Source organism: Zychaea mexicana, assembly GCF_025766255.1.
Source record: "Zychaea mexicana strain RSA 1403 chromosome Unknown BDB00scaffold_86, whole genome shotgun sequence".
Lineage (NCBI taxonomy): Eukaryota > Fungi > Mucoromycota > Mucoromycetes > Mucorales > Lichtheimiaceae > Zychaea > Zychaea mexicana.
The window spans coordinates 162,082-175,777 of record NW_026516749.1 but is presented as its reverse complement, the minus strand read 5'-3'; the positions used below and the strand labels follow the sequence as shown (position 1 = coordinate 175,777).

Genomic DNA, 13,696 nt, shown 5'->3' with positions numbered 1-13,696 from the left:
ATCATTTCGAATTTGCAACCAAACCGCTGAGAGTCCCTTTGACGAGTGTCGATCTTTTTGTCCTTGGATAATGCAATGGCCTCGCCCTTATCATCTACAATAAACATTTGTCTTGTCGTGGTCTTCTGAACTTCACATACGTCCTTGTTGACCGGCTCACCATAATGCTTGCAAGCAATCTAGAGCGTCCTCTTATTTCCCGTCTCATTACTTCTAATAGTACGCAACGAGACACCATTTTTTTTGCCCGATGCATAGCAAGCAGTCTTTGCGGCATCGAATCCATCCCACGCCATTGATTTGACATGGCTTTTGATACGGACGCCCCCTTCTACAGTATCCTTAGCGCTCAGGTTTCACATATCCTATTAATATATACTTGTGGGGGTGTCCGCAAGGTTATGTATACCTGAGTGGTTTGTTCTTCTATGTCCTATACCATATATAGGATAGCAGCCATAAATCAAAGTGATGTTCCTCTAAAATATAGAGCAGAACTGATCAACATCGTTATTTAACTCATACCGAAATATACCAAATAACCTTAAAATGAAGAGAGTGGCGTTCAAGAAGAGAGGAAGTTACTGTACAGGAAGTAGTAGAATGATTAATCTAGTGTATAGGGTCCAGCACGCACTGTCTTTTCGTCGTCACGCTTTTCTATCTGCAGATAACGCCACTTTGTTTTACACAGGTTATCAGCATTACCCATTGATCGGCATGTCTTTATACACATCGAGTTGATAATAGACCGGTCCATCATGATAAAGCGCCCTTTTGTATCGATGGTAGTCCAATGATTGTTATTGAGATGCTGCATAATGATGGGCAGAGGATTCTTGTTGTCGGACGATGGATCTTGCATTGGCAAAATTAGAGATGGCTCATAAGCCTATTCGTCAGAGTCTAGCTTTTACTTAACATTATCTAGCAGAGATCTATGCAAAGTCAGGAGTAAGGAACCAATTGGATAGGCACGAATCCGGGGGTCGTGGAGCATCAAGTGCGTAATAAGACAGTGATGTTTCATTGCGTTGTACATCTCACGCATAAATACATAGTGCTGCTGATATATATCCTTGTTTATCTTGAAGCACTCCAGTATTTGTAGATTGACCAACATAAAAGCCTCTTGATTGCCGTGTACATGATGTGCGATTGTGCGGAAGCCACAAAAGCCATCGGACATAATGTCGACAGTTGTTTCGATAAATTTGCGAGGGATGGTTGGATGAACGAAGAACTTCAGCTTGGGTACAAAATTTTTTTTAAATCCAGAGTAAATAGTTTATCAACTTAGTTAATTTATAAATCTATGATAGCTGCAAAGTATTTGTTATCATAGCTACAATTTATATCAGAAGAGCACGTACCTTTTGTTCGTGCTTTCAAGGAAGTTCATCTCCGGATCCTTTCTTTTCCCTTGTTGAGGAAAAATGTAGATGTCATCATCCTCTGTGTTGCTGCCTTCGGAGAGCTCCTCTGATTCGTTGGCATTTTTACTTTGAAAGCGTTGCTGGCTATGCTTTTCATCGCGTTCGAACTTTGACGGTAATCGTGCATTGTTTGTGTTAGCAGGGCGTCCATTCGTCTTCACATTGCTTTGTAATTCTATGTCGCTAATGTCGATACTCGTTGTAAATTCGTCGAGAAACTTATCGATACCACTAAGTCAATCGTATTTTTGCTGATCCGACCGCATATTGTAGAGTACATCATGCAGCTTCTGTAGTACTATGTTCTGTTGCTCTAATACAATTGCTTCAGGAGTATACACCTTTTGGAAGCTATCTGTGGATTAATAACTTTGATATCAGTATATAAAGTATATTACAGGCGCATAGTATAATCACAGTATTACTATAGCAGAAAATTAAACCTCTGTCATATTCCAATCGCCATCGATCAGGGATATCCGACAAGCTTATACTGAGCCCTTTTCGTGCGATATTATGTTGACACGGTAGTCCTTAGTATAGTGTGGTACCACACCAGCAGTCGCTTGAGTCAAGTTGATATTTATCGCAGTTATCCCAAGCTCGTTTGAGCTCCCTTCGGAGTCGATTCAAAGCAAAAAACGAAATAGTGCCAAAGAGTTCTTGCATCACAGCCGATTCACGCTTTCCATAAAGTGGCATTTTATGTCTTTCTTGCAAAAACTGAGTCTCTTCATCAGCCAACTAGTACAAAATTATAATTAGCATATCCGTTAACACATTCTCTTTACAATCCGAAAACAAAGGGTGTAGTTCATACCGATTTACGCATGATACGATCAATTGCTCTGACCGTTTTAAACAAGCTTCCGGTGGTTTGCATTGTATCTTTGATGCGCCAGTGTGTTCCTTCAACACGCGATAACGCCCTCATTCCCATGTTTAAAAGTCTTCCAGCATAACAAGCACCCCATTTCTTCTTATATTCAAGGCAGGTATATAATATAATATAATACAGCTGGTGAGCACGACTCGGCAAAAGCTCCAGTCAAATATTGGATAAAGGTAGTTAACATACCCGTTGAGATAGTCCATCATTTTCTCTTTCTTTTTGTTTGCCAGCAAACGTATTGCAGACGTTGCATCATCTTCAGTATCTCTGTCGTTCTCGCTATTGCTGCTGTCGTCATGATGCTTCGCTTTGGAATTTGTTTTCTTGTGCTTTTTGTATCGCTTATGGTTTTCGTTGGCATACGCAAGAGCACCTTTTTCGATCAGACACTTATAAGCGTCAATGGCAGCCTAAAAAGTCGCTTCGTCTTTTTTACTAACATCAACCATTTGCTTAATGATAGCTTTGGCTTCGCCTATCTCTTCGCTGTTCGGTGGAAAGCAAGTACTGAAAATGCTACGTAAATGCTGCTCCATATGCCACCCGCAAAGTATATACTCTGCATCTTTGAAAGTTGACTCGATGGCGTTGATCAAAGCTCTTTCGTTGTCCGTAATAAAGATGCGTACGTCTCCTTCTGGCCATGGGACTTGACGCATAGTCCAAAGGAGCCAGGTGTACGACTCTTCTTTCTCGTTTACCAAGAAAGCAGAGGCAATAAACACGTTCTTGAGCTTGGATGGACCGAGATGACTGACACCTACAACATTGACAAGAGGCATCTTGGTTCTGCTCGTTTTGTACGTCGCATCGATAGCAATGATCTCGTTGAATCGTCGTGCTTTTGCTATACTCGTTTCATGGGTAAAAAAGAGGGCGTCGAGACTTTTACCTGTGCCGTCTAGCTTATATCTAGTGATATAGTTGTTACCAATGAGGAACTCGAATATCCTACTGAAGCCGCCATGATTATCCTCACGGAATATTTGCGCACGAAAATTGTATAAATCCCTCAGCCGTCTTCGTGGCTCTGAACTTATCGATGTATCATGAGAGGCCTGACGGAATGATCTGTCAATGATAATATGTGCTGCTCGGCATGGAAAGTTGGCGTGCGGTGTTGGTGGTAATATTGAGGAGGCTTGTCGGGGGAGTGGTTGTGGTTGTGCTCGTTGTCGTTGCTGATGTTCGTTACTTTCCAGTGCTTATCCTTCTCGGACCGCCTTGAGTTCATAATCCATTGGCAGCCGGTCGTTTTCGTCACTGTTTGGCGTCCCCGCGTTTCTTCAGTTACTCCATGTGTATTGCGATAGCTTCCACCATGTACGCACAGGATCACGATATTTACGTTCTTCTCACTTCGATTAGTTGAGACGGCATCAAAGTCGTATTTTTTCGGCTTACTCGTCAATTGCTTTCACATTTGCTTATTTGATCCGGTGTAAGTAGTGGCAATCAATTGCTCCATAGTAATGGGATAGTAGGGTGATAAACGTAGGTAGAAAAAAGTTGAACATATAAAAAATATATATTAAAGTATTGTTTATTGAGGAGCATTCATATACTTTATTAAAACTACTGCGCATAAACGCATCCGTAGAGACATTCTTGAACGTTTGAAAAGCAATAAGGAATGTTTTTAATGTACCTTTAATTGTTCTCTTTTGTTAATGTATCGACAGATATACAGTAACATTAATAAGTGAACACATCCTTGCGGACACCCGCACAAGTATACATATATATAGGATGTGTGTAACCTGAAGAGGATATAATATAGAAGGGGTGTCCGTATCAGAAGCCATCGGCTAATGGTGCGCGAGAACGGTGACGACGACAATGGACACGATTTGCATCGCTTCAGACAGATAAATTGCGGATCGCAACCCAAGGAATTTGTCGCCAATGTCTTTCTCACAACTGATCCGTGTAATGAAACCGTATAAGGCGCCAGGAATCATCCTCATTTAACATTACCAAACGTTACACCACCTTGTACGAAGACAAGAAGCTCGGCTGTTTCACAGCTTTTGCAAAGGAGAACAAGGCATGAAGGCAGGCATAGCACGCGAAAGGATCGGAGGTGGACGAATCGAAAAAAAAAAGATCCTCTATGTCATGAGACCTGATAATAGAGTCTTTCTAATACTGATATTATTTCTTGCTGATGGAAACTGCGTACTGTCATACTAGATAAAGTCTTTTTAGCTCAAAACATCAACAACCACCAATATCGACACGAGCAGATCGTGGAGGTTTGGACTTACACAACATCTGAAAAATGATGGATGTAAGGTTATCGGATACGCAAGGAAGAGCCCTGTTAGCATACAAGACACTGCGTTAAAGGAAATTCTCCAAAAATAGGATAAAGTGCCTCGAATCGCGTTCGCTGGTCGAAGGTGTGTACGAAGAAATGGAGCTCAGCGGTTGCATGGGTAGTACACAAAGTAAGTTTCAAAAGAATGGGTAGTTTGGAGAATTCTAAAGCGAGACCAAAATACGACCTGTTGATACTCGGTTTGATTTAGCCGTTTTACATTTTTTTTATCTTCTACAAGATCAATGAAGTGTCTTGTTATCGTTAATTATGCCGCCCTATCGACCGATCCCGACGATATCCTGCGTTTTGTGGGGTACGTCTTTCATCTCGCTGTTGTTTATTGATTAAACACACGGGCACACTGATACTAGATGTTGGCACAATCTTAGATAGAAACTACAAATCGTTAGAATGCATCGTTGTGGATCGTTTCAGAGAAGTTGGGAAATAGGCGAAATGAAATTCTCACAACATCAGAAAAATTAGCAGCATTTGGACTGTCGTCAGACAAGCAAGTCTGTCTTACAAATGCTTCGCTTTTAGCAGTTTCACAATCTCTCTTTTTTAAATTCCTTTGCGCTTCCACACCGGTAAGTTTTGAAAATTATAGAATATCTGTATATAAAAAATAAAGAAAATCAAGTGTTTTATAGAATGTAGTGTATAAATTAGGGTTGTATAGTGAGTGGACAAGAGCAAGGTAGAGAAATTCTATTAAAATGCGCTTCTTTCTATGTATGTTCCCAACCCGAACTACAAATATCCAGGGGTGTGTGATTGTACTGTACATCTTGGGTAGCAGAGGAGGCATACGGTGTGTCAAAAGCTCAGATCCTTTTCCGATATTATATGACATCCACGTTCTCAGAGTACCGTTTTGCGCCTTTTGAGACATTTCCGAAGGCTTGCATCTTTCGGGTGTCATTGTCCTCGTCGTTGTCTAGTCGCGTGGTGTAAATGATGCATGTATAAAGGGAAAGAAATAAGAAATACCCCGCTATTAATTGTTAGAATGTATGGAACGATGACGGTGTTCTGGGAGGAACAACCCCTGGACATGAGTATACATCAAAGGAGGTGTGGTTTCACAAGTTCTAATCATGCATCAATTAGTGTTGCACGTAAAAGCTTTATACATGCAGCCATGATTAGATGTGTAAAAATGAAGAGCTCGTAATATGGCCTCCGTGATTTGGTGCAAATGTAACAAGCCCCAGTATATGTACTAGAGGTCGGCCTAGAACTGTACATATTATCAGTGCCTATTTTTCTACAGTGTTACTTAAAGGAGTGTATAGTGAAAGACAGAGCGGAGAGAAAATAAATGATCATTGCTATATTACACGTCCGAACACTAGTACACCATGTATCAATTGTTCTTGACGTATGTGCATTATACATAAATACAGCATATTTCAGCAGCAGCCTACTACTACTGCTATTACTATCACTCACACAACAGGCCATCCTCAATATTACATATACCACGTTTTTTGTCAACAGCAATAGCATGATGTCATAATTTGTTTTGACAACCGGAAGTAGGGAAGGACTATCTCCACCCCACGCTGTTGTTCCTGCATCTTTTGAGTAACCGCAACCCGATCATTCCAAAAAGGAACTCAGCTCCATCCTTTAATTAACAATGGGCTTTTTGTTTGGCAACAGCCCCTTGGTATTATTCATCAAATTAGTACAATTCTTCTAAGCAGTAGTACAGTCGATAAAAGCAGCAACGTTCATAGATAAATAAAGAACCGCTGGATGATGATACATGTGTTATTTGAGTATCCAGCAAAAGTAATACATTCGACTTTGCATTTGCCATCCCCAGAAAAACAGACAGACATACAGACAGCACCACCAAGGAAGACTGGGTGGACTGTACTGGGTAATAATCAATTAACCATTGACATTTTTCTTCTTATTAAAGCTTGGCTAATGGAAAAAGCGGAAAACACACACACCAGCGTTCAGACCACCTACTTTGGAAAGTAATAATTCCATAAAAGGTCTAAATCCAGCAAAAAAGGCGTATTACTGAAAAAGATCCGTTCGCCGCTTGTCTCACAGCACCCGTGATCACATTTAGTAACTCTTTTACAGACACTATTGTGTAGGGCACCATTGCACCCCCACAGTGTCACGCTTGTTACACTCGATGAGGATAACTTTGCCCTTCTTGATTTTTTTTTTTTTGGGTATCAATGTCCAGTTTGCTGCACAGAGGACACCAAGTGGGAAAGGACAACATTAGAGACTGCCTATCTTTGGTAGACATGTTTAAAATGCTTTTTGCAGTAGGTATATGTTAAAACGGTTAATGATACGGGGAACAAGTGGAGTACGCATCGAAACGTTACACATCGGCAGTTTCCATCCCGTAGAGAGGGTAACTGGATATACTCAGATCAGCAAGGCCACGCCACGTTTCTTGTTCATCCATGTAACAGAGCCCCATCTCTAAACTTACGGATACACATGTAGCCATGGGCGTATTCTCTCTCTCTCTCATTCCAATAGGATGGGCTTTGTCATTGTGTTTGTTACGCACACATTTCATTAAATAAATTGTATAACACTACCGCATCCATCCCGTTCATCCATCAGGATAAAGGTGCCTGTTTCCACTCATCCTCCGACAGCACCTGTCAATATAATTAAGCATTTTGTTTCCATAGATTCCATGAGAAGGTGGCGCTGGGTTACCCAGCCTGTGTCGATGATGAATGACACTCTTCACCTTTACAATCGAGAAAACATATAAAAAGGACATGGATTGGATCGTTTGTTTGGAAAATTATCTCTTCACTCTTACTAAACAAGCGTTGATCGCAACAGCATAAACATACCCGAACCCCTCACTGTCACTTTTTACTTGTTTCCATCATGAACACCAACCATTCCATTCTTTCCAACACCAACACGAAAACAACCACCTTGGCACTGATGATGCTGGTCATCATTACCCTCATCCATGTACTCTGTATTGAAACAACATCGGCTGCGCCGATCATCGAAGCACGTGGTATTAGCAGCTGCTACAAGAAGGGCAACGCGAAATTGACAATGTAAAGTAGTAGTATCCCCTTTGCATCATTTCAGCTGAAGGGACAAGATAAGCTAACTTACAAGTTTTTACTACTACTACTATTACAGGTACTGGATCCCCAAGGAAGGCGACGTGGACATGCTCAACAATGGCAAGACGGTCAAGTTGACTGGATCCAAGACCAAGAGTCTCAAAACAATCAGCGGCAAAACCATTGCCAAAGTAGCGTCTGTGACGTACGATGTGAGTCTATATATGACCTTGTCAACGGTTTTGCCAGAAAAAAAAAAGTGTATTCATCCGGAACTTTGTTTTAAAAAAATACAGAAATTTCAAATGGAAGGCACGGGTCTTTTGAAGAGTGGCAAGATGGTCAACCTGGGCGCAAACAAGAACGTTTTCATGGAACTCGACCGCAGCGAGACACCGTACGGACTGGGCGACAACAGCAATGGCCTTGTACCATGGGTGAGCGTTGCTTCCAACGACATGAAACGAGGCACCAAGCTCTACATTAAAGAATTCGACGGACTCAAGCTCCCGAACGGCCGTACCCACAATGGATGTGTCCGTGTCGATGACAAGGGCTGGTCCTTTTCGGGTTGTCAACTGGATTGGTTTACCCTTCAATATTCGGCTTACAAGGAGTTGGTCGACACAGTCGGTGATGAGATCACGGTGGTTGAGAAAGATTCTTGCCAACTCAAGGATTACGTGACCAAGACTGTCCAGAAATGGGCTGTATTGTAGCTTTCACCTTTTTTTGAATATTTTTTTTTGTAAGGATTTGTAAATATTACAAAAATAGAAGAAAAAGCAAATGTGTACAATTTTTTATAAAGGAACTTTCTTTTCTTTTCTTTTTTTTTCTTACTCTTACTAAGAAAAAAGAATTATTTACAAACGAGAGGAGATGGGTTTGATTTTTTTACGGCGCGTCTTTTCATGTATGTAGGCCACCAGGGGGTTGGCAGGGGCGGAGGGGGGGGGGGGAATAATGAAAGATAAGGAGAGAAAGGCCCTTTTTTCACAGTGCAACATTGAACAGGTCATCTTCGTCACCCGAAAATTCAGAAAGCGGGGTGAGAAGTGGCGAAAACAGATCATCGTTGTCGAACACGTCGTCGGTCGTCTCAATCTTTAATGGCGGCAATGCTTCTGCTGCTTTGGCCTTGACCCTCTTTTTCTTTTGCTTTTTCTTCTCTTGTTCCTGTCCACGCTTGGTTGCTGCTGCTCTAGATTTCTTTTTCGACGAAGACTGCTTCTTGTTTCCACTGACGCTGCTGCTCTTTTTAGACGACTTGATGCTGCTGCTGCTATCTCCTGCTTCTGTGGTCGTATTAGGACTACTACTACTGCTAAGAGGAGTGGCAGCAACAAGCTTCTTTTTCTTTTTCTCCTTCCGGTTCGGCCATTCTTGAGCAAAAAGGGTAAAGTGACGCTCACAACGGGGACACCGTTTGGGCCGCCAATCGGTGAAAAGAGCGCTCGGAGTCCATGTCCATGTGACCAGGTCTGCAGTGATCGATGTGTCGCATCCCACCTGTTCTGATATTTCCTCCCGTCGTAACTCCCGCTTGCATGCAATGCACGTCAGCCTTTCGTTTGTCTCCATTCCACCAGCACCAGGATGACCACCACCACCGTTGAAGGCAGCAGCAGCAGCAGCAGCAAAAGACGATGATAACTTGCTTCGTTTTTTGTTGTTAATACTACTACAACTACTAGTGTCATCATCGTCTTCTATTTCTTCATCATCATCACTCCAGTCCGCTTCAGCCAGTTCCGACGATCCGATCGATGACAGGTCAGATTGATCATCCAGATAATCACTCAAACCATCATCACGATCCTCCTCCTCGCCTTTGGGAAGAAGAAGCAAGGCACCGTAATCCATCGTAGTTGTGGTGGTTGCAGTAGGTAGGGGTGGATCGTCCAGTTCTTCTTCCTTCCAACCATGTGAATGAGGTGACATACCGACGGCGGAATCAGCTTTTGTGTCACTGTTACTCGACAAATCGTCGCTCAGTGGTGACGATGATGATGATGATGATGATGAAGAGGATGACTCTTGTTGGTAGTACATGGATATAGACACCGCGCTGGGTGTGGTGGTATCTTTTGTCGAGGCCGCACTATCACTACTACTACTACTACTACTTGTTGTTGTTGTTGTTGCTGTCGGTCCCACCAGCACCGTCATGAGCTGCTCCTTGTTATTCTCATTATTACTCTCTGCATCCAACACTGCATCGCACAGCAAGTCAAGTGGACTGGTCGCTGCCGTCTGTTGTTGTTGTTGTTGTTGTTGTGGTAAACAAGATCCTGGTTGTTCTTCCTGTTCGCGTCCACACAAAAAGTCGATGCTCATGACAGAAGAAGAGTTCCTGCGTTCACCCGTCGTGGTCGTGGTCGTGGTCGTTGCCGTTGCCGTTGCTGGAGCGGACGTTGTTGTAGTGATAGTGCGTTTGGCCGCACGGGGTATATGATCTGACACGTAGTCTTGAAATGTACAAAAACAAAAAAAAATAAATTCACGTCAGCCATCTCAGTGTGTGAAAAAATTTGTTTTGGGGAAACTCTAAAAATTCTCACACAATCTTTTTCTCTCTTGCGCACACACCAACATACCGTCATGGAGAGCGGACTTTCGCTTACGGGAGCTTCTTCTTCGTCCATCAGCGGTCTCTTCTTCAGCACAAGACGACGTCGTGGTCGAGTGTCGTAAGGAGAAGTAGCCTTCGCCATGCCTATCCATCCTTTGTTAACCAACACAGCCCCGATCACAGATAGCCAGCCGCTCAATGGGTGACGCAGCAGCATGAGAACAAAAAAAAAGAAGGACAAGGTAGACTCACACTTCACATGTCGCACATCGACACTCGTTATTGTCCTCGCCAAAGTAATGGTTGCCGTAAAAGACCGTCAGTTCTTCGCCACACTTGATTTCCTTGACAACCTTGAACGTGATTGAATTCTGTCCCAGCGATATAAACTATGCGTCCATTCGCAATCAGTATATCTACGTTTTGCTGTTGCTGCTGCTGCTGCTGCTGCTGTTGTTGTTGTCCCTCCCATGGGTAGTAAGTAGCGTGTCTTACCTTGCAATTAGAGTCACAATCGTGCTATTTTGCGGAAATAGAGTTTTGGTGTTAAAAAGATTACTCTAGGGATTTAGAAAAAACGGGTACTTACGTTTACAAAGCGAGCAGGACCCAGAAAAAGACAACTGCAACCTTTGCGCGTAGACCACATTATGCTGAAATCCTTCTCTCCCTTCCTCAGCAGGGCATCCTCGTTGGGATTCAAGTTGGCAATCATTCCGGTGCACAGCCGTAATTCGTCGCCGACATGCCAGTCCTTGGTAGCAACCAAACATGCCTCCACTTTTTTGCCGTGGTCCTTGTACCGTCGTGTGTCGCTTATTTCGTATCCTGCATTGGGCATGTACCTTTCTTTCGACATGAGTACATACTTCAAGCAGGAAAAAGAACAAACGGGACTCACATGTAAAGATAGCGCTTCATGTGTTGCACAAACTCTTGTCTTTGCTTGAGTGATTTAGAGGTGATGTAATGTCTAAAGTAGTCGATCCTGATAGAAGAAGAAAAAAAAACGATTAGTTTTTTATTTTTTATATCCCATTACGAGCAGCACAACCCCCACCCCCACCCCTTTTTTCCTTTTCTTTCCATCCCCTTAGTTTACTATCTCCTTGAAAAGTGTGTGTGTGTGTGTGTGCTTATCCTGTTAAAAAAAAGAGGCGATAAAAAAAAAGCACGCGTGTGTGTGTGTGTGTGTGTGTGTTGCATGCACTGCACCCAAAAAAAAAAAAGTTGCGATATTTTTTTTTCCGGATAACATGGACTCACACACACACACAGAGTGCACAAGGGCTCGTACACACACACACACACGACGCAACAAAGAACACAAACGAGGGAGGGGGTTACACCGCCACACAAAGTACACACACACACACCAACCAACCACCGGACCGCATCCCTTGTTGATGATAATAAAAAGAGAGACATACGTTAACAGTTCTGCAATAGCTTCGTTTGGGTTTCTTTCTTGTTGGACACGACGTTGGATGATGTCCAGCACCTTGTGAGAAGGAATACGTGGCCGGCGATGGTCTGAATTCATCTTGCTGGTTTTGAACCATAGAAACAGGGCATCCAGGAAGACGTCGCTGCACAGGTCGTCGTATTTAGACAGGTCGGCAAAGTCCATTGTGTTTTGTTGATGACTCTAAATAAGCGGCTTTTCGTTGGTTGGGTTTTTTGGTGTTTTCACACACACAGAGAGAGAGAGAGATAGTCAAACGTAAAAAAGGAAAGAGAAAAAAAAAACACGCAGAAAACGGAAAAAGAAAAAAAAAACAGGGTATATGTGAAATAATATTATATAAGAAAAAAAAAGAAAAAAGAAAGGAAATTATGTATAAAAAAAAAAACAAGAAAAAGATGAAAGGAAGAAGAAGAGGAAAGAGGGAACTTTTTTTGCTCTTGTGTGTGTGTGTGCCGTGTATGCTGAATAATTTTTCAAACGCCACCTCTTCTTTTCCTTCAATCTTTTTTTTAAGACTCCGTAATGTGTGATTCGGCTGAGACCCAAACCTTCTTTTTTTCTCTCTCTCTTGGTGTATAAATGATAAGTGTGTGTATGTGTGTTGCTCACTTTTGACAATTTATTAAATGAAGAAAGAGAGAGAGAGAGGGAGATGAATAAGACTATATGCAAATGTTTGTTTGTCGTTGATTTTTGGTGGAAAATAAGTGAGTTACCGTGGAAGAGGAGGGTGGGTTATATATGTGGAAGGAGGGGGGGTTGGTTTTTTGTATTTTTACGCATGGTGAGGAATTTGTGAAGGACGATTACTAGTAGTGGTAGTAGTACTGGTAGTAGTAGTGGTAGTGGCGTTACTGCTGCAGTGCGCTGGATGGTCTTGCGCCACAGCGAGCGGATGATGTGAATGATGCGGAAGATGAGGATGGTACGTGGAATTGGGAGAAGAATGTACATAGGGCGCTGTGGTTGTGTGATGAAGAGGAGACGGGTGGTGGTGAGGAACATGATGATGTCCATGATTGTGTAGCTGCTGTGGAGGATGATGATGATGATGATGATGTGACGAAGGATGGAGTGGGTGGTGGTGATGAGCAGCAGACTGATATGGGGTGTGATGATGATGATGATGCTGCTGCTGATAGAAATGCTGATTGTTATCTGCACCCGTATGGCCCATGTACAGCGGAGAACGGACATCACACTCTTGATGATGGAACGAGGAAGAAGTAGACGAGACGCCGGAATAAGACAAGGACGGCATGCGAGAGACATGGACATGTTTTTGACGAGTTCGATCCCGTTCCTCCAGCATCTGTCGTGCCTCTGCATCATAATCCCTTGTAGGGTCGATGGGCTCTGGCTCTTCGGTCAGATAGCCCAGCTCTTCAAAAAACAACTTGAAATGCGTGTGGATATGGTTGTCCTTGTCGATCGTTGTTTCCTCCGGCATCAGCGGGACGATCTGAAAGAGGTTCTCTTGACATTCTGAGTCGTCGATCCAGTTGCATGTCGTCGCTGTAGCGTCTAACGGATCATAGTCTTCTTGTTGCTCTTTGCTGTCTAGACCGTTGTAGTTGTAGTCGCCTTCGTCTGGCGTCAGTGGCAATATCTCAAAGCCCGTAAAAGAGGATGCCATTGTTTCGTATATGTAGGTGGGGTTCGGGGGGGTATAATTTTTTTTTTTTTGGCTGCAAGAACGCAATAAAAAAAGAAAGAGCTTTTTTATATAATGCAAATAGGAAAAAAAGAGAGACAAAAAAAAAAAAAAGAGAAACCCTTTCCCTCTCAAATTCGCATTTAGGAACTCGCCGGGGGGATATTTTTATTCGAAAAATGAAATGATGGGGAAAACCGGAAAAGAAAGGGCCAAACTGCAACTGAGCAATAGTGCGTCAGCCAATCAGATTGCCCCGACGGAT

General features: G+C 42.7%; 5 protein-coding genes across 5 annotated transcripts; 1 reads left to right on the top strand and 4 right to left on the bottom strand.

Annotated features, from left to right (window-relative positions):
• Positions 1–7,457: 7,457 nt before the first annotated feature.
• BDB00DRAFT_842872 (uncharacterized protein) lies at positions 7,458–8,549 on the top strand. The gene is made up of 3 exons (XM_053124918.1): positions 7,458–7,722; positions 7,811–7,946; positions 8,031–8,549. The coding sequence occupies exons 1-3, from the start codon at positions 7,541–7,543 to the stop codon at positions 8,451–8,453; spliced, it is 741 nt and encodes a 246-aa protein (XP_052975801.1). The 5' UTR covers positions 7,458–7,540; the 3' UTR covers positions 8,454–8,549.
• BDB00DRAFT_842871 (uncharacterized protein) lies at positions 8,550–9,442 on the bottom strand. Its single transcript, XM_053124917.1, has one exon. It carries the CDS (start codon positions 9,316–9,318, stop codon positions 8,731–8,733), a length of 588 nt encoding a protein of 195 aa, XP_052975800.1. The 5' UTR covers positions 9,319–9,442; the 3' UTR covers positions 8,550–8,730.
• An 842-nt stretch (positions 9,443–10,284) lies between these two features.
• BDB00DRAFT_770428 (uncharacterized protein) lies at positions 10,285–11,150 on the bottom strand (the record flags this gene model as incomplete). Its single annotated transcript, XM_053119881.1, has 4 exons — positions 10,285–10,453; positions 10,562–10,698; positions 10,805–10,828; positions 10,899–11,150. 4 exons carry the CDS (start codon positions 11,148–11,150, stop codon positions 10,285–10,287), a joined length of 582 nt encoding a protein of 193 aa, XP_052975799.1.
• A 127-nt stretch (positions 11,151–11,277) lies between these two features.
• Positions 11,278–12,042, bottom strand: BDB00DRAFT_612074 (uncharacterized protein). Its single transcript, XM_053118025.1, has 2 exons — positions 11,412–12,042; positions 11,278–11,297 (listed from the first exon to the last, which is right to left on the bottom strand). Exon 1 carries the CDS (start codon positions 11,937–11,939, stop codon positions 11,454–11,456), a length of 486 nt encoding a protein of 161 aa, XP_052975798.1. The 5' UTR covers positions 11,940–12,042; the 3' UTR covers positions 11,278–11,297; positions 11,412–11,453.
• A 367-nt stretch (positions 12,043–12,409) lies between these two features.
• On the bottom strand, positions 12,410–13,540 carry BDB00DRAFT_842862 (uncharacterized protein). Its single transcript, XM_053124916.1, has one exon. It carries the CDS (start codon positions 13,411–13,413, stop codon positions 12,553–12,555), a length of 861 nt encoding a protein of 286 aa, XP_052975797.1. The 5' UTR covers positions 13,414–13,540; the 3' UTR covers positions 12,410–12,552.
• Between the last annotated feature and the right edge of the window lie 156 nt (positions 13,541–13,696).